The following is a 25,565-nucleotide window of genomic DNA, read 5'->3' on the forward strand; positions in this document are numbered from 1 at the left end:
CATGTCCTTATTAATGCACACTTTATAACTTGCTTATTGGATTTATTAAAAACGAACGAATGAAAATTAAATGTCTTTGAATATCTTTATTATCATTTAAAAACGAAAATTAAAATGACCGGTAAAAATAGATTATGACCGGATTTTTATGACCCTGTCGGTCAAAATGACCGGCGACGAAAAAGTCTAGCACAACGTCTGGTATACGGTATATGACAATGTATTTAAAGCAGTTTCAGGTGGTATATGTGTTTGAGTGTCGAGTTTGTTTCGTTCATTAAGCTCTCCTAGCTTTTTTAGTGCAATAAATAAATAGAATAAGAAGTCATCACTAATATCACAGCTAATGTGACAGTCCATTCTCTTGCCGTCTTCATCCTCCAGGTGTAAGGCGTGAACGCTGCAGCTATCGAGGAGCCCGACACCGCCGTGGTGGACTCCAGCATCGGGAGCTCACAGGCAAGGGTTTGGCCAGAGTGGGGCCAGGATCTCAGGCTCAGCGACATCACCACCTGGAGGCCCCACTCGGCCCTCTCCCTCAGGCCAGCCATGCACACAATTTGGTCATGAGCCCAGAGGAGTTCATCTCCCGCATCATAGAGGCGGAGCCTCCAGAGATCTACCTCATGGAGGACATGCAGAAGCCCTTCACTGAGTCCACCATGATGATGTCCCTAACCAACCTGGCAGACAAGGAGCTGGTTCTCATGATCAGCTGGGCGAAAAAGATCCCTGGTAAGACCCAAACTGTCAAGTTCAATTTTAATGACTACAGAACCGAGCCTCTTCCAAGCTATGATAATGTATTTTCACTTTTTAAATGATACTTATTTTGATATACATTTATTATACAAAGTAACTTTATATGTTTTTGTTCAACTGACTTTTACTTTTTTATAGATTAAATTTCTTTATGAAATACGTTAAGATATCTAAAACAAGATAAATGCAGAACATATTGGCGGAACCTTTATGGTTTAAAAAGAACGAGGCGCCTTCCACCACGGGAGGGGCTGTTGATGACGCCGCGTGTGCAACCCACTGGCGGTGGACTAACAGGAAACAGCTGATAGCAGGAATGAGCAGCTAGTAGCAAGAGGGAAACAGAAACCTGAAAGAGACTGTAAAAATGAGCAACTGAGGAGACAAGGAATTGCGCACCCTCCTTGTCCTCGCAAATGAAGGGGCCATTAACCATCAAATGACGGGAACGGTGAAGGACGGGCCGACTTCTGAGAGAATCGTCAGCCGCGGCTTCCCTCGGAGTACGTCACTGTTTATGTCACACACTGAGCACATGTTTTGTTACTTGCTCACGCCCCCCATTGCCCCAAGAAAGGCACATTCTGTATGAATAAAAGTAGGAAGGCGTCATTTTGCTGCACTTCCCGATTTTGTTTTTATACTGCCAATGCTGAAAAAAGGCTGATTGGGCTTTCCTGCAAATTTGCACAATTCCTATTTAAAAAATGAGCTTTAATTTAGTCTCAGTATAGACTTGGGCTTCAGTGAGGAACTTTAAATTGAGACCAGTTTACAACAAGACTGGAGACACTGTGTGGCTTTGCTGAATAAAAGAGCCGTGTCAAGGTTAAGGTCAGGGTAAACATCAGGGCCATGTGTTCACTGGTCACGATTCTAGGTCAGTGGAAGCAGTTTGGCTCTGTCACCATCAACAGTGTGTGGAAGTCAGGCTTGCTGAGAACCAGAAAACAAGAATGAGGGTTATAAAGGTAAAAACAAAGCTGAGGCAACAGTAAACACAACCTCCACCCATCATTCATGTCAGTGTGTCAGATGATACGTGTGATAAATAAACAAATGAGATAATGGCTGCACGGATAAACAGACTAATCATAGAATATAATCGCTAACCTTTTCCATCTAAAGTTGTCAATGTCTTTATTTCTTGACCGATCCTGGTTCACTTCCCTCACGTTCATATCCCTTTTTATATGTCTTACTCTCCTTTCCTCTGCTCTCCTCTCAGCCAGTGTTCGGCTCAGCAGGTAACTCCCCAGGAGAGGTGTTAATGTGAGGGGTTCACAAAGACTCACACTTTTTTGAATAGAGACCGTACTCCCTGACTTTTTTTTCTTCACTCAGACAGAAGTGAAAATGAGTGTGCATTGTCGGCTTTATAAAAGATCCAAGAAAGCACTGACAGGTGAGTGAGGTGCTGTCAAGCTAAATTTATAGTTGCTGCAAAGTGATGTCATTGTCACGGTTAGCTGCTACAGCAGTGCTGTCTGAGATTAGGGCATTTCTGTTAATGTCTAAAACTTATAAAGAAATGAAGGATGGATGTGGTTTTAACAAACACTTTTTTACTTTACATACTTTTTTAACAGCCAATAAATGAGAAGACCGATAGGAATGTGATCTTTATGTGTTCAGCTAAGCGATACAGAACACTGTACATCAAAAGTTTTTTTGTTTTCACTTAAATCTTTATTGAAACTGTTTTGTGACATTGACATGTCAGTTACAGTACAGTATAATAACATAATAAAATAACTGAAAAATAAAAAGGGCCTATGAAACAAAAACTGCCTGGGTAAATACACATTTTTACAGCCTTAATGATTAGTGTATCTATTGATTATTATTCCAGTCTAGTGTCTTTTTGAGTCTTGTATAGAGCCCATTTCTTCCATTTTCTTTCTAGTGGTACTTCTTGTAGTCTCAGTATAGCCCCTTTTCCACCGTAGGAACTTTTTTCATTTACCTGGGATTTTGAAAAACCTCTGCGTTTCCACCGAAATTCCCCAGGGAAAAAACTTTCCCTCAACCCCAAACTTTCCCTGAAAAAAAGTACCTAGCAAGGGGGTAGGACTTTTCAGATTACCTGGAATTCTTGCTGAAAAACGCTGATTGGTAGGGCCGTAACAGTACATGTATTTGTGTCGAACCATTCGGTACGCGACTTTCGGTTCGGCACGACCCTGTACGGAATTGTTGGTCGTAGGATATTATTTTATTTTATTTTGTTTTATTTTTATTCCGTTTTTGCAAGCCGAACCATTTAAAATATCTAGTTCCCTGACGGATATAATTGAGTGATGGACTGAGTCCGACCATAAATCTCCGCTTTCACTTTTGCAGCTCATTCTCGCATTTTGACAACATGGCAAGTGAGCCTGACGAACCTGAAGACCCACCCGCAAACCTTAAGTCCTCCGTTTGGGAACACTTTGGTTTCAGGGTAAAATACGAAGATGGAAATAAACAAGTTGACAAGACAAAAGCAGTGTGCCGACACTGCAGAACAGCGGTCGGGTATATACTTGGAAACACGTCTAACATGCTAACGCATCTAAAGCAACACCACCCGAGTTTGAACGTTAACCGGCACGACTAGAAAAAGCAATCTGGTGCAGATTACGATATCATCGTCGTTTAAAAAGAAAGAGCGTTTCCCTGACCATCGCGCTAAAGAAATAACCAACACCATTGGAGTTGAGTAAAATTGTTTAAGCTGCTCTTTAGATATAAGCATGTTTTGTTTACTGCACTTTAACAAACTGGGAAAGCTAAGTAAGTTCCTAGTAAAACTGAATCTGAGCAGGCTTTAAAGCTGACCAGCTGCACTATACTTTTTATTTTAATTGAGTAAAACTGTTTAAGCAGAAATGTATATTTATATTTTTCATTCAAAAAATATGTTAAAAAAACAGCAGGATTTTATTTTTCACTTTTATATTTCTATTTTCATTCAAACAATGTGAAAAAGCAGGATTTTATATATATTTGTTTCATTCAAAAATTGTGTAAAAAGAGTTAACTGCTGTGGTGGAATGTTTTAATAAGGTTACCAATAAGTAAAAGATATTTAATAGTTGTCTATTTTTTTCCATTACTGTACCGAAAAAAAAACGAACCGTGACTTGTGTACCGAGGTACGTACCAAACCGTGATTTTTGTGTACCGTTACACCCCTACTGATTGGTGGTACACACAGTTGCAACGTTCTGCACTTCCTGGCACAGGCAGCCGCTGCAAACTTTATTTAATTTCTACAAGCTTCACTTCGTTTGTGTTTTGATTAAGGATGGGTACAGAAACGCAGTACTAAATTAGCCCCGGGGCTAAATTATCAGAGACCGTAGTATTGATAAGTGCTAACAGTATCGGTTCTTTTGTGCCGCCGTTGAACACCTCCACATACACACACACATCCACACACACTGGAATGGACTGCTTGAATTGTGGAGTGCTGGGCTGGCCGGAAAACGTGGATCGGACTCCGTGAAAAACTGGATCGAAGCTCTGGGATTGGCATTTTTCCATGCAGTCCGATCCGATGCGACACGGGTGAATTTGGCCTTAAATGCACAGTGTAAATATGTCCCAAATGTGAGTGTGAATGGTTGTTTGTCTCTATGTGTCAGCCCTGCGATAGTCTGGTGACCTGTCCAGGGTGTACCCTGCCTCTCACCCGATGTCAGCTGGGATAGGCTCCAGCCCCCCTGCGACCCTCAAGAGGATGAAGCGGTTAGAAGATGAATGAATGAATGAATGAAATATGTCCCAGCTACTTAAAGTACTTCGGGATCCAGGCAGAGTATGGATATGATGTCATTTATGTTATGTTTTTCTCTGTGTGCTGTGTCCTCAGGCTTCGTAGAGCTGTGTCTAGCTGACCAGATCCACCTTCTGAAGTGCTGCTGGCTGGATATCCTGATGTTGGGCCTGATGTGGAGGTCGGTGGATCATCCTGGAAAACTCATCTTCTCTCCAGACTTCAAACTCAGCAGGTTAGCCGGTTTGGCAGCGTTCATACTTCTGTCATCAGCAGTCTAATGCGCAAGTAGCTGATTTGTTGGATGGCTTTAAGTGTTTCCATGAAGTTGTTCACTGGCCAGTGCGCAGGTCTGATATCACTGGGTAATGTCTCTGTGAGACAGGCTCCTCTGACTTTTACTCCCACAGGCTAAGGGTTGTTAGCTTTTGCAGGCAGAGAGTGTTTCTTCATGTCCCTGTACAGGATGTCTGCCAGCTTTAATGAGTCCTTGGGTTGTTTTGCAAATGAATGTGCTGAACAAGCAAGGTAGTTCTGCTTGATTTCTCTGTTTGTGTCTAGGGCTGCAACTAACGTCTCATGTCTCTTAAACTGACAATGCTCGCTCATTGCTCCTAGCGCTAGCTCCTCGCATTTTTTCCTAGGTGGGAGGGGCTAAACAGCTAGCAAAGTCGGCTAGCTAAGATAACTAGCAGTAATTTAAGAGACTTGGGACGGACCCCTTGCTGTGAGTAGTTTCATGTAGGAACTATTTTCTTTCTACCGAACTACACCCACCAACTGAATCACTGTGCAGAAGGAAGCATACATCTACTGCTAGCTCACCGAGCACCACTGAGCTAGCTAACGTTACAGCTCTGCTGAGGAGGATGTCATTAATGTTTGCCATGAACAGGAGAACTTTAATACATGAGTACATGTACACTTCCTTCTGCACCATGATTTGGCTGGTGCATTAAGTTTGCTGAAAAGAAAATACAGGGTGTCCGCGGGGTCTTAAAAAGTATTAAAAGTTGATAAATCAAATGTCAGAAAATTAAGGCCCTTAAAAAGTATTAAAAAGTCTTAATCGCGATTTTATGACATATTAAATTTTCTTGGCATTCAAACTTTGACAGAAAGTATCCATGAGTGTATAATTTATTTTCCTCCTTGCGACTATTACAAACAACGACACACTTGGACTGCCACTCGGGGCCGTGCGCGTACCTGTGTGACATCACGAGACGGCGCACGTCCAGGCGCCAAACAGAGGAGCAAAAAACAATAAAAAATCCGTCTCATCTTATCTGAGTTCTGTTGTGTGTTTGTGCTCCATAGATTTAATTGCAAACTACAACTGATTAGTAAGTTAAAGATGCGTTGCTGCTAAAGACAGCTTGAAGTGGTGATGAGGTCTTAAGGTTTTTTTGGAAGGTCTTAAAAAAGTCTTAAAAAGGTATTGAAATTAACCTCAGGATTCCTGCTTATACCCTGAAATAGTTCTGACATGAAACTGCTCACAACAAGGTCTGTGGATTATCTTGAGTAACCAGGTCAAGATTTCTGGAAAGACATTGCTGTTGAGTTTTTCCAAATGTTTTCTTTTGGTACTTTGAGCACCACAAGCAGAGTGCCATCTAAATCCATTACATTGGAGAGAAGGCAGATATCTCTACAGCCGATATCTCCAACACTCAGCAACTCACACCAAAACAATCTAGACCAATAAACAGCACTACAGGTAAGAGGGGAAATATGTATTTTTTGATTTTGTGGTGAACTGTCTCTTTAAATTAGATTATGCAGTACTTCCTCCACACATTACTGTGTTGGAAATCCCTTTATTTGAGATTTTATGGCTCTTGAACTGTCCCATGTGCAGCCGCCATGTTTTCCATAACAGTGATGGTGGTTACAGTGCAGTCTCCCCACGTTGTCACAGTCTGATGCATTGACATCACACAATAAGCAGGGAGTTTACTCAGACCTTGAAACAGTGAAGATATCAGCAACACATGTTGCAGATATATCTTTGATTCTCCTGAGCTGCCAAATCTTTTCTTGTATTTTATCACTCCCTGTTCCTTTCCACAGTGACCTTCAACTTTGGCCAAACAAGGGTTGGCAGCTTCTGGCACTTCACCGCACCCTTTGTATTCAGGGCAAACATGCTGTAATTAGGCTGCCACTTTACCAGCGCTGTGGATTTCCTTACGAATCCTAGTAAACCTCTGATCCTGTAATTTGTCAGCAGCAGCAGTTAATGACACATTAAATCAGCATGTTCATTGTGGTGTTCAAAGTGCAGAGGACTGATGACAGGAAGTCAAGCTCAGATTATTGGCTGTAACTGTAGTTAATGCATTTTGCAGAAAGGTGTGCATGACCGAATCAAATGTCTTTGTGTGAGTGCATTTTCTATGATGGTGACGTGTTTTATATATATATATACCTTTACATTTTATAAGTTTTTATGTTTGCTATTGTGGTATAATTTTCTTATTGTCAACAAATCCAACAGCTGGACCCAAACCAACAACGTTAGTGTGTCTCTCAAAGCTGTCTGGCTTCCTGTGTGTGCTCTCAGCCCTAAGCCCACCGGTTCCTCCTGAAGATTAAAAGCTTTAAATACAGAGAACAAATACACAGTTTATGTTTTAATAAAGGTCAGCAATTTTCTGAACAGGAGGATATTGTGCATTTTTTAGGAGAATATTTACAGTTGTGGATTAATCCACATTTGGTGCTCCAGTGAGTTTTTGGGGCAACAGGATAGCGTATGAGGGATTGAGGCAGAGTAAACCAAAAAGTGTGTTAATGGTAGGGATGTCAGTTCTGGTTAGTTTTGCTTTTGATAGCCTGATGCCTATAAACCAGGTAAAGTTTTAGGAGGAAAAAAAAAAAAAAAGCAAAATGACATGAATTCCGAGACCTTTCCTTTTCGTTTGGTGCACCATTGACTCAGTGAGCCTTATCGCCGCATATCGAAGCATTATCCATTTAGAGGTGGTTACACTTTATCGTCTTGTTTTGTCTGTGTTTCACCTGTAATGTCATTTTCTATTGGCTTTGCCGACAGACAGCCAATTTGATGCGTCAGCATATGGAAACATGGTGCCCTCTGCCCACCCTCCAGTCTCCACTAGATAGCTAGCCGCTCTACAGTTTGCAATGTCTGTGCAGGAGCTAGCCAGCGCAGCTCAATCAGCAATTGTAGTAGGTAACAATGTCCTGACTAGGGATGGGTACCGATACCCGGTACCATGACAGCACCGGTGTCGACATAAACGGTAGTAACCAGACCGGAAAGCAACGCAGATTTCGGTGCTTCATTTCAGTGCCACTGAATTTTTCATTACCGCCCCCTTACCTCTATTGCCGTGCCGGTGTTATGCAGAGTTTTGGATCCCTGCTGAGAAGTGCATCCAGCTCATTGGGCAGCCGTGGATGTGCGCTACACGTGACGTCACGTCAGTATATTTCACCTGCACCTGCACACAGTAACCCTTGATTGGATTGAAGTGAACCTAAAATGCCAAAGGCCAAACGGTTCAAAGTTTGGCTGCACTTCACCTCAAAAGATGCAGACTCGGCTGCCTGCAACAAGTGCTTGAAGGCGATATTGTGCAAGGGAGGTAACACCTCGAATTTGATTAAGCATCTGACGACGCATGGCATTTTTTTTACAAGCCGAGCAATGCACTGTCTTTGATAGCCTGCGAGACCCCACGCCAAGTACATCTTCTGCCGCTGTTGGAATTAGCAGCATCCCTGGATAGAGTTGCCACCCGTCCCGTTTTTCCCAGAATTGTTCTCTTTTTTCATCAGCTGTCCCGGGGAAAAAAAAAATTGTCTACCAAATAAAAACCTGCCGAATTTCTTTACAATCCATTATACAGATCTTGTTGTCAGTCACTTCATATAGTGAGGAATATCGTATCTTACCTTACCATCTTAGGCTTGCGTGTGTTTCTCCCTGTCTATCCACATTTGTAGTCCGGCTTTCAAGATGCAAATATCTCCATATTGTCCAGTTGACACTCCATCAAACTTTGTATGACAAGACCAGCCACTTCACCTTTGCGCACCCAGACAACTGCAGCCTAATTATGCATGCTGACAGGGCCGTAGTCACCATATACATTGAGGGGGACACGTGCCCCCCTAATTCCCTTTTTTTTTTTTTTACTGCAATCAAAGTGGCAAATATTATCTTGGAGGACATCATTGCATTTGGTTGACTATTTTTCTATGATCTTAGATGTAAATATTGCATGTTTCTTTCAGATGAAACACATTTTTGACTTGTGAATGAGTCAATGGAATGTCTTGCAATAATGAAAAAATACTGGCAATCATGTCCACTTGGCACAAACCACATGTTTTGGACAGCTGTGAATTGACAGAATGTCCTAGCATCATGGTTCTTATATTGCCAGATTCCAGAGAGTCTCCCCTCTTCATATATAGAGGTATATTCAGAATATGTCTTTTTCCAACTTGCTATGGTGAGATACATGTAAAAATGTAAGAATTTAGTCACAAAGATTTGTTTTTTTCATTGATATAAAAATTAATATAAAATACAGGCACATAGGAGGACATGTAATGATGGCAAATCTGGTCTCCTATGTCCAAATTTCATGTTCATTGGTCAGTCTGAACTGGTAATAATGGCTGAGCCCTCCGCCTCAAACATTTGGTCGAGTGTCCCTTTTTTTCACAAATCCAAGGTGGCAACCCTATCCCCGGAGAAGACAGTCCCACTCCCAGCCCTGCCAGTGTCGTTGACGCTACCGTTTTTGGACAAAGTTTGTATGTTTTCCATTCTTTAAGCACCGGTTCGGGCACCGTTTAAGCACCGGCACCGTTTCAAAAGTACCGGTTTGACACTGGTATCTGATAAAACCTAAACGATACCCAATCCTAGTCCTGACCCATGGTGGTGGACGGTGTTGTTGCGGAAACATGGTGAGCACCCTCTGGTCTCCCCCCCAAGTTGCCCCACTAAGTAAGCAGCTCCTGCTCAAAATCAAGGGTGCTTTCACACCTGCTCTGTTTGGACCCAATCGATCTCAGGTTTGTTTGCCCCCTTAGTACGGTTCGTTTGGGCAGGTGTGAACACAGCAATCACACACCCGGACCGAGACCTTCTTGAAGAGGTGGTCTCAGTCTGGTTACAACCAACTGCAGTCACAGTGTTTAAACAGCAACGCCATCATGGGTCAGGGTGGCGTTACCAGTGGTAATTGCCATTAGCTTTGCTGTGGCACAACATAATGCTGATACTACTACTAAACTGAAGGGTGGCATAATTAACCTGCAGACAGACGTGGACACTAGTAGAGCCCTGTAAGATATATCTGGCTCTACTTGTTACATTCATTGTTGGGTTTGGTCTTTTAACAAAAAGAAAAATACAGAATAATGCAGCCTGTTCCTGGTGTGACAAAGAGAAAGTAGACTGAGATAATGAGATTACATTTCTGTGAGGACAGTAGGAAGTCTTTCTTCCTCGACTGGTGGGGTGAGTTTAGTGTTGACCTTTCTTCCCCCACTGCCACGGAAACTATCACTATAGACTTAGGTTAACCTTGATGTGTTTTCATAACACAGCCTTATTTTTCTCTGTCGAGTGGTCCCTGTCAGCCTGTGGTAGCCCTTTCTCCTTGGACAGTCCAGGAAAACATCCTGGATGCTAATCCGTTTACTTAACACAACAAGAGGCTCAAACAAACACAGAAAACAGATTTTTTTTTGTCTCTAATCAACTCCCCTTGTGCCCTTTAGATCTTTTTTCTCCATCACTATTTTACTAAATTATCCGCATGGTTTTATACTAAATTACTCTTTTCCTTTTCAGCCAGTTTGTATTTAAGATTCAAAAGACAAAAAATGTGTTACAGAGAGAAGTCACCACATTGTGAACTGCATAGTTGGAAACCGTTTGCTGTTGGTGTCTCTGAAACAGAATTTGTCGAGTTGAAGGTGCAAAGTTTTGAAGATAACAGGACGATAGTAAATGTTGTAGCCAATCAACACTTGATGTGAGGAATCTGAGTAAAGTTGATTCATCCAGCGCCTGTACACCGCATAAATTTGCATCACAGTTGTAACGCCAGTGATCAGATCCAGATCCTCAGGATTCATTTTGCATCTTTAATGTGCTGTTCAATGGTAAAAAACATCAGTATCAGAGCACTTAGGTTCACTTTGACAGTTAGTTTGCTCTCTGTGCCAACTAATAAGCTGCAGTGTTATCATGTGTGATAACACACCTGCCAACGAGGAAGTTGTTGAGCTGGATCAGGTATTGTTTTAGATGCTAGCATGATAGTTTCAGGACTATGAATTCACATCCAGCAGTTGAAACAGTGAAGTGAAAGGAATTATTATTACTATTTACATGTCCTCACCTCGGCTCACTCACCTTGGCACAAACTTGGCAGTGAAAAATACAATGATGTGCATCCCAAATGCTGCAGATTGACTGACAGCTGTGTGTTAACTATAGTTTGTCATCGTCATTGACATGCATTTTATTGTAATCCCATTTAGAGATTGTTTTATTGCCCAGCCCCAATCTTTCTCTCGTCTGTCTCTGTCTTCTCTTGTTTGTCCTTCTTTCCATCTGTTTTTAAATTTTTGTTTCCCCTCCCTCTTCATCTTTCTTCCACTTCTCCTTCCATGTTCTCTTGTCAGTCAAATTTAGATAAATCATATCGGCATAAACGTCACATTACAGTTACATTATTGCCAAAACTAAATCACATATTCTTTCTTTGTCTTCTGGCGATGGCTCCTCTCTTCATCTCTCTTCCCCTTCTGTGTTTTATCATTTAGTTTTCCTCCTCTTTTCACAATCTCTCTGCTGTTTTTCTCTTTTGTTAATGTCATCCCCTCTCTCTGACTTTTTCTTTCCTATGTTCTCAGTTTCACCCTCTGTCTCTGTCTGTGTCTCCGCAGGGAGGAGGGACAGTGTGTGGAGGGCATCGTGGAGATTTTCGACATGCTGCTGGCAGCCACCTCTCGGTTTCGTGAGCTGAAGCTTCAGAGGGAGGAGTACGTCTGTCTGAAGGCAATGATTCTCCTTAACTACAGTGAGTTTTGCTGACACAGACAAACCGCAGTCTTCACTTTTTTTCCCCTGTGACAAATGAGTGTGTTTGCAGCGAGCCTCTCCAATCCGTGTATCAGAATGTGTTTTTGGTTCTTACATAACCCTGATAAGTATGTCGCTCTGTGTGGCTGTGGTTGCTGACATTGTGATCTGGAACCGAGTGGGTCAATGACACCTGTTACATATCTGACCCACATGATGGAACAGATCTGAGCAGGGAAAAAAACAGACCGAACATCATTATTTAGTTTAAAGTCATTTCCATTTGATTGTCTTATTCAACTAATGTCTTATAGATGTGGTGCAAAGTTAAGCCATAAACTACAAAGCTGGGCTGCAGATGGCCCCACCATATTGCCTTTGATACAACACACAACATTTTTACTCATAACTGCTCAGCCTCTGAAGCCCAGTTCAGACCAAAGATTCGCAATGAAAAGAAACCGTTTAAGAACGTTGCAGAGAAAAGTTGGAGCGGTGTGAACTGGCCGGTCTGAGCTTGGCTGATGGTGTCACCTGCAACTCTGCTGGTCAAATCACTGGTGGCTGGTTTTAGAACGTAAGGCACGTCACCTGTTTCTACAGCCAGTCGGCTTGTAGTGAAGTCTGCTGGTCAAGTCAAAATGACGGCGGGGACAGAGCACCTGCCGCAGCAAGCAAACACAGTGCGTTTGCTTGCTGCGGCAGGTGCTCTGTCCCCGCTGAGCCCTCTGTTTCTGTCCTCATGGTGTGCCGGTGTCAGATGGTGACTAAAGCCTAGTTCACATTACACAATTTTCACCCCGATTTTGACGTCGCAGAGGATCTTGAAAGCCACCTTTGGTCAGAGGTAAGTCAGCAGATAGTCTGCCACTACGAGTCCTCATGTGTGAACAAGCCTACGAGCAAGTTGCCCCCTCATCTGCGACTGGGACTGGATATCTGGCATGCTAGAAAACTTGAGACGACTGACACAACTGACAAAGAGCAGCACGCAGGAGGATGAAAGAAATGTGAAGAGGACGAGCCGGCAAGCAACAACAACAATGGCGGCGTCCACAGCAGAGCAGGGCGCAAACGACCTGCACACCTCCAAGCTGTCGGACATCCCTGTTGACAAGTAAAGTTTAGCACTGGGGAACTTCATAATATCCTGTTTTGTTCAGGCGTGACAAAACCTAGTTTGGTGACGTCACTGCATAATCTGGGCTCTGTTGGTGAGGGCTCGGTGGAGATATCTTGTGGTGTGCACACAGGTCGTAACACAGTTGGCGAGATTCCCGTTGACAGAAACACACGTTGCCAAGTATGAACACTTGAAAGATTACAATAGTCTCTGCGACTCAAGACTGGTCGGCCAGTCGTGTAATGTGAATTCGCCTTAACTGACTCACTGACTAAGTAATTGCCGCTGGTTATTTATATTATTGTGGTGTATTTATTATGAACACAGTCCATCTGATGCTTGTTTTGTTTCTGTTTTCCACTGTTTCATCACTACAAATGCAGCTGTAGCCAGTATCTCACTGTCACTATCCTCATTCATATTTTAGGAAGCTACAAATTCTATTCAGCCACAAAATAAACCTGAAAAGCTGCAAATCAGAACAGAAGTACAGAGAGTTGTTGCATAGAGATGATACACCATCTCATTTAGTTGCATTGGTGTGAACAGGCAGATTTTTAGAACGTTGTAGAACAGTGCATTGCAAGAAGTTGCCTGTTTCATCTTGTCTCGTTGTGAATCTTTGGTCGGAGCTGGGCTTGAGATAAAGAAGACAAAAAGGATTTCAGATTGTGTACAGTTGTCACAGATTTGGTTGTAAGACACTGAAAGAAGTTATGCCTCTTTTTGACACCCCACTTTATAATCCACAAATAAATGTATTTGTGAGAAACCCTGCATTGCTTACAGGTGGCATTACATCAACATGTTAGATTTAAATGACCATGGTGGTTGATAGACTGATACAAAGCCTTCATATTCCTTTTTCAGTTAGTTAAAGTCTAGTGTAAGTAATGGATAACCTCATAATAAAAACCATTTTGCAACCAAGTTTGGTGCTCCAGGGTTTCTCAACACGAGTCCTTGGATGTGGTTTTATTAAAAGTCTAGGTGATCCTCCCACAGAAGTCAGATTGGCAGAACTTTTGGCTCGTTTGAAGAAGGCTTTGGATGAGATGACCTGTGGAGATGGACTTTATTGGCGCGACGCTTTTGTTTTTTAACCTTTCACGTGTTCCTGGCGGTCACTGCGTCCTCTCCCAGCACCGCCCGTAATCACTGTACAGGTTTCACTGAGGTGAGCGACCTCTCTGTGTGTCCTAACACAGTTTAACACAGTTCCTCCCTCACAGACGCACACAGGGTCCCTGCCAGACTCTGTTCTCTCTGTTGACTCTGCTCCTCTGCAGCTGGGGTAAAAAAAAAAAGAACAGATTGTGAAAGAAGTGAAATCGAGTTTGAAAGTCAAAGAGAACAGGGAGGAATTTAGGGATTTATGTATTTGGACAGATGGAAGGTTGTGGCTCAACAGCTCAGTCTGTCCTGGTGGGTGGACAGCTTAAACTTTTTGCTGCCCTTTAGTCTTTCATCTGAAGTGTCCAAGTGGTGGTCACTGTTATTAAATTAAAGAAATACTGTTAGCATGTGATTGTTTGTTTGTTGGTTGTGTGAATGTCACAGCTTGGATTGAAACACAGATGGGGTTGTACCATTTATAATCTTTCGGTTTTCAGTCTTATCACATGCACGGCGTCCAGAGCCAGACAGGAAGATGTCAGCAAGCACAATTTAAGTTTCTGGTCACTGTTAAGAGTTGTCACATTGACCCAGAGTATAACAAAAATACTGTCTTTACTTTGATTAACCATGTTTAGTCAAAGACGGTAGCTGCCAGTCAAACCTGTGGACTTCTCCACCTGTGGATCAGAATACACAAGTGTTTTATTCAAAGTCAAACCTGTAACTAAGTGCAGTGTTTGGAAGATGAACGAAAACAGCCGTGTTGATTAAAATAAGGGCCACTCTTAAGTGTAAACTGAATTTGGATTTGGAGAATGTCATTGATTCTCTAACTTTGTTCTGCTGTGAAAGATGGCGATATTAGCTGAGCGGTGAAGTCTGTTGGTTCTGATGTGTCTAATTGTGCTTTCACATCTAACCAGTTTTAGTTTGGTTCAAACGAAACGTCTGTTGGCCATGGTAGTGCAGTTCATCTGGGCTGGTGTGAAAGCTGTCAGTGGAACCCTGACCCCGCACTGTGCCATTGGTGAGCATCTGCCACCCTCGTGTGTGTCACGCACTGATGACCCACGTCGGCCCCGTAGGCTTTTTTCTTGGGAGCCGACTCATGTGAACCCCAGACCAAACTACGAATCCGAGAGGACTCTGTGGTTTGAAAGCAAACAGACAACAGGATTTATGATAGCAGATAAGTCGTTTGAGTATGTTACAACCCAGCTTGTAAAGAGAAAGGGAGGCGGCATTAAACCAGATTTTCTTTTCTTCTTTCCAGCAAAATAAAGTTATTTATTAACGAAGTGTGAACATTTTGTACAAACAATAACATGAGTCAGACTACAAAGGCAAAGGGCTTGTAAAAGTTACTAATCTGACCTAAAGAAAACCAGAAACGAAAATAAAAAAACCTGTTTATCCTAATTTACCAGGTGGAAAACAAAAAACGGATGAAACACCAACCCTTTACCTAGTGTTTTTAACAGGAGAAATAATGCTGCATATGTGCCTGCATGCATTCATTCATTCATTCATTCATTCATTTTCCATAACCGCTTATCCCATCAGGGGTTGCAGGGGGGCTGGAGCCTGTCCCAGCTGACACTGGGCGAGATGTAAATATTACAGTACTAAGAGGAGATTTCCTGCCATTATGTCAGATCTTAACTATGGGAACAGGTAAAATGTCAGTGCAGGTTAAAAGCTGTTGAAACTGCTGTGCTTGTACTCAACTGTGTGTTTGTCAGTTCATTAAGTCCATTAAAAGTTCGTGTCAGATCACACAGTAGGGAGTCCTGAATCGTTAAGGGTTTTGCCCTGATGAAGACGGTCTAGTCAAAATGTTGGTACTTGAATAACAGAAAATATTTTTGCATCGAGTCTTAGAGTGTGCGCCTGACATCTTTTTTCAAATTTGTATTTTTTCGTCAACGGTCAGCACCTCTCCCACCTTGGTGTGCGCTCCTCCTCGCTCTCTACCTCTGATCTAAAAATGACAAATGTGTGAGTCTGCTAAAATGTTGCTGTGCTGTGTGTTGCAGATCTGTGTACGAGCCCCCCCCAGACAGCCGAGGAGCTGGAGAGCAGGAACAAGCTGCTGCGTTTGCTGGACTCCGTGATCGATGCTCTGGTCTGGGCCATTTCCAAACTGGGCCTGTCGACCCAGCAGCAGACTCTGCGCCTTGGACACCTCACCATGCTGCTCTCCCACATCCGCCACGTCAGGTACAGCCAGAGACGGCAGGAAACAGTCAATCCGCAGCAGAGTCCAGAGGGGGGAATCGAAAAAACACGCATACTTTGAGACGTTTGAACACTGGCCAGCTCTATGTCTGTTTTATTAGTTCACTCTCACAAATGCATTCGTACCTCAGTGCTCAACAGATTTAATTAATCACATACAGACACGACATTTTAGACTTTCCAAAAAGCCAATAAAAACATCCTTGTTGCAGTTGATAGTGATGGTAATAAGACTTTATTTATACTGAACTTTGCATACAAGAAATGTAGTCAAAGTGTTTGTAGCTTAAAAATAAAGGGAAAATTACACTTAAACACTGATTAAAAAATAAATAACTCAGCTTTATGAAGCTATGAAGACAAGACAAATAATACCATTCATTTTGGGAATTATGGAATTGGTTTTAGAAGCTTTTATGAGCCCAAAGGGTTAAAATTTGGAGACCACGAAGGAGCGTACCATCCTGTCAAATCTGTATCTAATTTTGGGGGGATTTTCATTCTTAAATAAAGTGTTTTCACTTGATTATGCCAGGAGGGGATCGTGTGTTTGGTCGTGTTTGTGCATGTGTTGGTGTGCGCGCATGGATGCAGGTGTGTGAGTGTGTTTGTCTGTCCATAGCTAATCTTGCAAAGAACTGGACCAATCAGCCTAATAATTGGTGTGCACATATGTGACTGTATGCTCAAGGACATCTCAGTGGTGCAGAAATTGTCTGTGGTCAGCTGGGGTGGCTGCCTGGCGAAGGTCTGGACTCTGAGTGCACTTTTCTAGTTAATAAGGAAACCACTCAGGTTGATAAATTCCCTTTTAAAAGTTAGATTTTATAATAAAAAATTCATGGATATGAGTTTCCTCCAGGTGCTCCAGCTTCCTCCCACAGTCCAAAGACATGCAGGTTAATTGGTGACTCTAATTGTCTGTAGGTGTGAATGTGAGTGTGAATGGTTGTCTGTCTCTATGTGTCAGCCCTGTGATAGTCTGGTGACCTGTTCAGGGTGTACCCTGCCTCTCACCCAATGTTAGCTGGGATAGGCTCCAGCCCCCCGTGACCCCCAAGAGGATAAGTGGTTAGAAGATGGATGGATGTACAATGTTAACAGGTGGACTGTTTGTCAATTAACATCAATATTCCAAGATGCAGAACAAAGCAGGAGGCAACTGCAAACAACACTGACCCACATATTGGGACACGGTAGCTTCTACCAAACATGCGTGTACACAGTCACAGAAACCACCAATGTGTTGGTCTGTAAAGACGTCAGTTACTATTGCTACAGAGCACCCAGCTCGTCTACAGTGTATCAGCTGTTTCCGAACTCCTCCACATCCTTCCTGAGATACTAAAATAACGCCGCAAGTTAGAAACACAAACCACAGCTCTGAGACTTGTGATCCACTCTGTCTGCTTGCTCAGGGTCTCTTTGGTCTTCTCTTCCTCTGCAGTAACAAAGGCATGGACCATCTGTCCTCCATGAAAAGGAAGAACGTGGTGCTGGTGTACAACCTCCTCCTGGAGATGCTGGACTCCAGCACGTTCAGCAGCAGTAGTCAACCGTCATCCTCGCCAAGCTCTGAATCTTACACTGACCAGCACCAGCACCATTTTCCCCAACCCCCGTCTCACCTGCAGCCGGGCTCAGAGCAGACCCTCGCTGACCACACCACTGTGCCTCCACATGAACCTGCCGAATCCCAGATGCTGGACAGACACCTGCAGACTCTGCCCCTCCAGTCCTCTCCTCCTTTTCAGAATTTAGTGTCGGCTCACATGGACAGCAACGAGTAAGTCACAGCGGTGGAGGGAAAACTTTGATCTTTAGTTAAACTTAAATGGTAATGCCACCAAGGAAATTGTGTGACCAGTGAAAGTGAATTTACTTGATGAAAAGTTAGTCAAGTAATTTTCATAAAGTTTCATAGTAAAGAGAAGAAATTTGGTGTGAGGTAAAAACTCACATCAACAGTTTTCATGCTGTCGGTGCAGTTGAAAGGAAAAGATTTACTTGAGTAAATGTACTCATCTGCTTCATCTCTGGTAAATAACTGTAATAACTTTCCCTCACAGTTACAGCCATCCGAGCACTGGTCAGTGGATACAGGAGACGCAGGTCCATCAGTGGAACCAGTAGACTACATCATGGCTGATCGAGTTGCCATGGAAACTGCCTGAGAAGGGTGACAGGACTAAAAAAAGACTTAACTGAGACTGAACCCTTAATGGCTCTCCGTCCCCCAAAGATCGAGAAGAGGAAGAAAAACACACAAAAAAAAAGGATTTTAAAAAGTGCTTTTGTGAGGTAACATTTTTTTTCTCCTGTCGAGATGTTTTTAGTCTTTGGGAAAAAAAGTTTTGATCGAATGTATATTTTGCGTGCGTTAATATCTCTTGTGAATGTGCACTACAGTCGGTGTTCGCGAGGACATCGCTGAATCTCTGCCAGTCAGTTCGAGCTCTTTTTTGATATACTGTATTTGTATCTCGTTTTTCACCTTGGTGTAACGTCAGAACAAACTACAATCTGCAGTGACTCACAGAAAGGTGCATGTAGTCAACACGGTTCACATCCGTTCTCATAAGGGTTGTTGGTCATACAGCTAAAAGAAAAAAGGGGGCGGTGTTTTCTATCACTGTGGTGTTTTTCTCCTTCACTACTTCTGTGTACTTTGGTGTTTTAATCTGTGCCTGTTCATCCAGGATTTTTCTACTCTCTTTGTACAAACTACAAGTTGCAGTGGAGTCAAGACGCAGCAGTTTGTGGCCTTTTAACACGATGACTGTTAACACTAGCTTTCTTCTCTGTACATCTGGTTAAACTAAGGCTGGATTTACACACTGCATGTGTGGCACAGATTTAATCTAGGAAACACACCTCACCTGTTGGTTTGTGGACTGCTCTGAAGCCTCAGTTTGGCATTTTGGATGAGCACCTACACCATTGTCTGTATCTGTATCTGTATCTGTTCCACAGACTAAATTATCTGTATAATGTACCTGGAATGGGTGGGGTTAGAACTGGGTGTGGGTGTGGCTTAAAATGGAAATGGGTGGGACCAAACCAGAAGTTATGTTGAGCCTGTAATTGATCAGTTGCTACTTCATTACTAATTATTTATTAGAAAACTACTTACAGAACAAACACAGGATTGAGCTACCCATATAAGGATTTTCCTTCATCACTGGTGCAGATATTGACACATTTTACGTACTCGTAGAAAGTACATTATCTGTACCGGATTCACCAAAAATTTGTTTAATTTTTTCTCTTAAACCCCCCATCATGTAAATATATCAAACAGATAACAGTACGCTATATTTCGTGCCACAACATCAGCATTACCTTCCACATAATTTGTTACTTTTGAGCCTGCATGCCCTGCTCTTACGCATTCTCCCTCCCAAACACATCAGCCCGTCCGCGTCTGTCGTTTTTCCAGTCTACTTAACATGAAACCGACTGTGTTCCCATGGTAACTGGAAAATATGACACCTACAGTAGCTTATACAATAGCTGTGTGAGGCACTGAATTTGATAAATTTAGTGTTTTTTTAGACCACAAATTAGATAAGAATTAGCTTGTTAGCACACCCCATGGAACTCTACCAGCAGCAGCACTGGGTCAAACTTGTGTAACAGCAGCAACAGAAAGTTTGCAGATCAAGCACACAGCACCAACCATCAACACAGTCAGCATGGAGACATCTGAAGTGGTGTTTTGAACATACCTACCAAAATTTACGTGAATGGGCCAGATGGTGGAGCTGTAAGGCTGACATTGGAAAGGTTACGCCCCTCACTCATTGACCCCGAATAATTTGAAATGTGACACACACGTTCAGCTTAATAGCTCTACAAAAATGCCTCTTGGACCATTGGATGTTCCGCCATCTTGAATTGTTGTAAAACCAGTCAGTTGAATAGAACTTTTGAAAAATTGTGAGTTTATCAATGCGCACCATATATCTTTTGGTGAATATACACCTTTCTATTACAAATAAGCAAGATCGATCAAATGATGAAAGATCGCCATTAATGACAAACCTTGGCAAGGGTGGGACTTGGCAGGAAATAGGCCATAACTTGAGTGTCCTTTGAGCAGTCCAGATTAAACGAATTAGCAGCTTTGCTACAATCTGGCATGTTTACAGAGATGTTTGATCAACGTTCATTAATGTGCACTGTCCGTATCCAAATAAACTAAACTAAACTAAACTAAACATGATGGACACCGTAAGTACTAACATCTGAACGTACAGACCGAGTTTCGTTCATTTCTGATAAGGGGGTGAGTGGTGAGATTTTTTGTGCTGTTATTAAAATGCTGCTTACATTGTAATGGTGGGACAAGTTTGTGATTGGTCTGACTCCTTCTTTAGACAAATAAAAAAGCAGAACGTATTTTGCTCAGCCTTGTGAAGCTAAAAACCTGCTTCCTTCTGTTGGCTGAAAGGGCTTGAACCCTTGGATTGACGCTTGCGGCTATATTATTAGTTGTTGCTATTATTATTGAATCCGAAGTACTTACAGATTTTCTGTGAACATTCCCTTTTTGTTTTAGGAATTAGATTTGCACATTGGAAGTTTTGTTTTTGCCCTATTTAACCTAATTAAACATGATGAAATTATCAGTGTCCTTCACATTGATTTATGGACTTCCCCAAATGGATACCACATGAACAAAGAGCTGAATATAGTCCAGAACTGGCTGGTTTTGTTGTTCTTGGCTTCACAGACACCAGAAACTGTTGGCTTAAACTTTCTGTCCTCTTACACGTTTAAAGCCTTGTGTTTTATTTGCTATGGTGGTTTTGATTATGTTCTCATTAACCACACCACTGTTCTCCTGGAGGAAGAAACCAGTCACTTATTTTGCACCATCCAAGTTTGAATCGCTTTGTTTTGATCGGGCCAAACAAACTGAAAGAGTCGATCCTTCACAAAATTGGATTTGTCCCCCAAACGCATCATTTAGGTCCTTTTTGGACGTCTCCTCGAGAGCTGTACCACTTTTCTGCCAATGTAAATCCAGCCTCAGTGCCAGAATGTCCTACTACTGCTGATAGACAGATACATGTTCACTATCCTTTCTTTCCTGATGTCTGTAGCTTGTACATGCATGCGCACACACACACACACACACACACACACATATTCATATCTTGTGCAAGTTTCTGCCTGTCCGTTTTGAGCCTGGGTCTTTCTCTAACCCAGCGATACCGTAAACACACAACCACAAATCATGGCAAACACAGTTTATTGTCAATCAAAAAAAAGGACAATCTATACATCCCATAAATAAGAGTTCACAAAATAAATCAAACTTTACACACTTTTTGTTGTTTGTTTCTGTTTTGCTGAGTGTGAGGTGAGGCTGAGAGTATGTACAAATCAGGATCAAACACTGAAGTTCAAATCAAATCACACACACTTTTTAACATTTAGGATCCATAATAATAACATTTAATGATCTTTGATTGTGCATGTACACAGCTACATTCAGTGCCCAAAGGATCACTTACATTCTTGTTCTACTCTAAGTCTGACTCGTGAGGTTTTGACACCGGTCCTTCAACTGCATGACTCGAGTTTTAAAGCAGCATTCAGGTAAGTCACTCGTTTACTTTATAGTATAAACCAAAAGCTGTACTTTTAAATGTCAGGTTTTGTTTTAACCTGTTGGATGTGTCATGTCTGCAGGACTTTACTCCACGGGGCTCGGAGGACTTGGGACAGCATTGGGTAAGTTCTAAACTTTGTAAAGGGGTAAAGTATAGATCATTTAACATAAGATGACTCAGCCATTTAGCTGTTAATGTCTTAACACAGGACTTATTATCAAATCTCAACACAGATGAACCTCTCTTTAGAACGTAGATAATACTTTTGATATTACAATGAATGAACTGCAACTTAAACACACTGAGGATCAACTCCTAACTCTAGAGCTGTACTGAACTTTAAGCCTGTTATAGATAACCGTTTTGGTTTTATAGCTGCAGAAAGATCAGTTGGCTGAATCTGTGTCTGTTGGATGTGTTAGGGCCCCGACACACCGAGCCGCCGGGTGATGCTGGTGAGCATCTTTCCCTTGGTTTTGTGCTGTGTCCTGTACTGTTGGCACTAGTTGGCCCTTGTCTTCAAATGTTGCCGCGCCCTGTGGAGCCTGTCGGTGAGTGAAATCACTGTTTGTTTTCCTCACTTCTGTTTTATCTTCTCGTACACTGAGCTGAACCGCCAATCAAAGGACTAGAGTCCGGAGGGTGTAAGATCGACTTGCTATTTTTGGTACGATTTTTTTTTTTTTTTAAAAAACTGTTGAGCTTTTCAGCAGAAACGGTTCGTACTTGTTTGTGTTTGTTTGCTAGCACACAGTAAATAGCCTTTGTTCTGTCAGCATCAGGTTGTGTTGTTAATATGCTAATTGGCTAACTAGCATGTTGAGTCTGTCCTGTCCAGGCCTCCTGGAAGTGCCCCAGTCTTTGAAGCCAATTTTCATAATTGCCAAACCACATAACTACAACTTCTGGGTCTGTCACATGGTGCCATGGGACTCAAATAGACTTTTCCCAATGACAGGAAAGAGACAGCTGTAAATCAGTGGATACATTATTTTTAGAGAGTCACAGCCCCCGTGAAGTGGCTCAGGATTTAATCCATTCCGTCCACTTTCATTTCTAAAGTGTAAAAGAGACGCATGATTAAATATTTGTCACCATTCAAGTTAGCAGAGCGTTAACTCTGAAGGTAGCCGCTCGGTCGCCGCAAGTCTCTAGTGTGCTTGCTCTGTGGGCCCCACAGTATGGAGATCTGGGTACTTTAATACCGCAGACACTGAGCTTTTTTGGCTTCACGCGCAACTTTTATAGAAATGAATGGGGGCCAGCCTCCAATGCTGTATCCAGTTCGCTTTATACACCCATGGTCCTGTTGGTCTTCTAGTTACCCTTTCTGAATGACGAATACAGACTACTGCCGCCTGCCGCTATGGAGAGTTATTTCCTCTCATGCAGGCGCAAGAACGTACATGCGAGTTGGCCGTTGGTTATAGTCATTGTGGTGTGTTAAAGTGCAGCTTTGTGGCTGAGAAGCAGGCGATGTGAGGTAATGGAACAGTCGACTTTCCTTGCTACTAGCTCCTTGATGCTGGTTTGGTGTGTCTGGGCCTGACGTAGGCAGTTTGTAATGCTACCATGTTGGCTGAAAGCACTTGCTGTTGTTTTAGCAAGGTATGTTTTGACACTTTCTGCCCCCTGGTGGTCAAGAATTACATAATGCAGCTTTAAACTTAGGAGCTACGCCATTAATGCCAATCTTTTAGGTTCAGCGATCTGTTAAAATACTCAAACCTCCAAGCCACTGGTCATAAAGTTAACACAATCATAGTAACAAATCTCAAACTGTTGCCCCGTGTTAAATTACTTTGATTATATTTCAGTGCCACACTCAAACTCAAACGCAGAAACAATAATTTAGCTATTTCTTTCTCAGTAGTTTGCCCTTATATACAAAAATCGTCAGTAACACCATTTAAAGAACATTATCTGATAAACTTACGGTCGTTCAGTTGGCTACAGAAAGGCATGTCTGCAGATGAGTCACTGCCATCATTTGAAAAAAAAATTCATCTTACAGATCATTTCTTCTTAAATATCTCTAAATCAACTCTTCTGTACAAAATGTGCTAACAACAAGAGGCTGCCTTCTATGAAAAACAGTACAAATAGCTGCAGTGGTAGAAAATGGCTGGTGTACTTAATTTCTGGATGCTTTGGTAAGAACTGTCGTTTATCCTTCAGATTAGATCCCACAGACTGTAGTGAAAGTACAAAAATGAAAATATACTGTAGGTATTAAAATAAATCTCGAGGCCTTTTTCTCATTGCACCGTGTGTTGGAGATGTTTGGTGGGGACGTTAGACGGTGACTCTACATATAAAAATGACAAAACTTTAAAACAAACCAGTGATATGGCTTCTTTTTGTTTAACTGTGGAACTCCACAATCAATAAATACATATTTAAATACACCAATAATAGTTAAAAAAAAAAAGAAGAAGATGAGGCCTCCAAACCTGAAGGGCGGTGCCTCTTTGTGTGGCAGGGAGAAGGTGTCTTTGAATGTACACCTTCACACTGTGAAGGATTACAACCTCACATTTGATTAAGTCCGTCAGTCCTCCCCAGATCATGGGAACTCGCTGGGTGTCGTGGCAGTGCTCATGTGGGCGGAGGGCCGTTGGTGTAGCGCAGCATGGGGTAGAAGGAGCGGGCGAAGTTGTTGGACAGTGTACAGCTGTAGTTCTCTTCAGACAGAGGCACCAAGCAGGCCAGAACCAGCAGCACGAAGAAGAGCAGGTGTAGGGGGAAGGCAGCTCGTAGAACCCGGTAGAAGAAAGGTCTCTGTGGGGAAGAATCCCTCCTCTCCTCCCTGGATGGGAACAGATGTTATGGTTGCAGGTAAAAGATCAGTTTTGCAGTAGTTTCACATACAAAATAATGTAACTTGCAATTAAAAAAAATCAAGTAATACACAAACTAAAGTTAGATTAACGTTACCTTCTTGTGGCAGGCTGTCCAACTGCAGCTGCGTGTAGACCTGCAGCCTCCTCCTAAGGAAAGAAGTCAAAGATGTTAATCACTTGTTATCACTTACTTAACTCATTACCTCACCTCTATAATAGAAACAATAAACAAGTACAATTTTCCACTTGTCCAACACTGTGGCCGAGAGTGCTATTGAAATCATTCATTTAAGTAAAAGTAGAAATATGACATGCTATACTATGACTTTTTCTCATCGTTTTGGACGACATGCTATACTATGACTTTTTTCATCATTTTGGACGACATACTATACTATGACTTTTTTTCATCATTTTGGACAACATGCTATACTATGACTTTTTTTCATCATTTTGGACAACATGCTATACTATGACTTTTTTCATCATTTTGGACGACATGCTATACTATGACTTTTTTTCATCGTTTTGGACAACATGCTATACTATGACTTTTTTCATCATTTTGGACGACATGCTATACTATGACTTTTTTCATCATTTTGGACGACATGCTATACTATGACTTTTTTCATCATTTTGGACGACATGCTATACTATGACTTTTTTTCATCGTTTTGGACAACATGCTATACTATGACTTTTTCTCATCGTTTTGGACAACATGCTATACTATGACTTTTTTCATCATTTTGGACGACATGCTATACTATGACTTTTTTTCATCGTTTTGGACGACATGCTATACTATGACTTTTTCTCATCGTTTTGGACAACATGCTATACTATGACTTTTTCTCATCGTTTTGGACAACATGCTATACTATGACTTTTTTTCATCGTTTTGGACAACATGCTATACTATGACTTTTTTTCATCGTTTTTGACAACATGCTATACTATGACTTTTTCTCATCGTTTTGGACAACATGCTATACTATGACTTTTTCTCATC

At 42.0% G+C, this 25,565-nt stretch overlaps 2 protein-coding genes across 7 annotated transcripts in view; one reads left to right on the forward strand and one right to left on the reverse strand.

Annotated features, from left to right (window-relative positions):
• Positions 1 to 21,588, forward strand: part of esr2b (estrogen receptor 2b) — a 56,194-nt gene extending 34,606 nt beyond the window's left edge. For 5 of the 6 annotated variants that reach the window (XM_049596704.1, XM_049596701.1, XM_049596703.1 and 2 more), the window contains exons 5-10: positions 385 to 735; positions 4,619 to 4,757; positions 11,471 to 11,604; positions 15,885 to 16,068; positions 17,534 to 17,872; positions 18,156 to 21,588. In XM_049596704.1, the coding sequence (XP_049452661.1) occupies positions 385 to 735; positions 4,619 to 4,757; positions 11,471 to 11,604; positions 15,885 to 16,068; positions 17,534 to 17,872; positions 18,156 to 18,219 (1,211 nt within the window). In that variant the 3' untranslated portion in view covers positions 18,220 to 21,588. Of the gene's footprint in view, positions 1 to 384; positions 736 to 4,618; positions 4,758 to 11,470; positions 11,605 to 15,884; positions 16,069 to 17,533; positions 17,877 to 18,155 lie in introns of those variants that run through there. The other variant, XM_049596707.1, reaches the window with a different exon arrangement.
• Positions 21,589 to 22,228: 640 nt separating this feature from the next.
• syne2b (spectrin repeat containing, nuclear envelope 2b) overlaps positions 22,229 to 25,565 on the reverse strand; it is a 235,832-nt gene continuing 232,495 nt past the window's right edge. The window contains 2 exon segments of the mRNA XM_049596570.1: positions 22,229 to 24,516; positions 24,645 to 24,697. Of these exon segments, the coding sequence (XP_049452527.1) occupies positions 24,306 to 24,516; positions 24,645 to 24,697 (264 nt within the window). The 3' untranslated portion in view covers positions 22,229 to 24,305.

The sequence above is a fragment of the Epinephelus fuscoguttatus genome, linkage group LG14 (genome assembly GCF_011397635.1).
Source record: "Epinephelus fuscoguttatus linkage group LG14, E.fuscoguttatus.final_Chr_v1".
In the NCBI taxonomy this organism is placed as follows: domain Eukaryota; kingdom Metazoa; phylum Chordata; class Actinopteri; order Perciformes; family Serranidae; genus Epinephelus; species Epinephelus fuscoguttatus.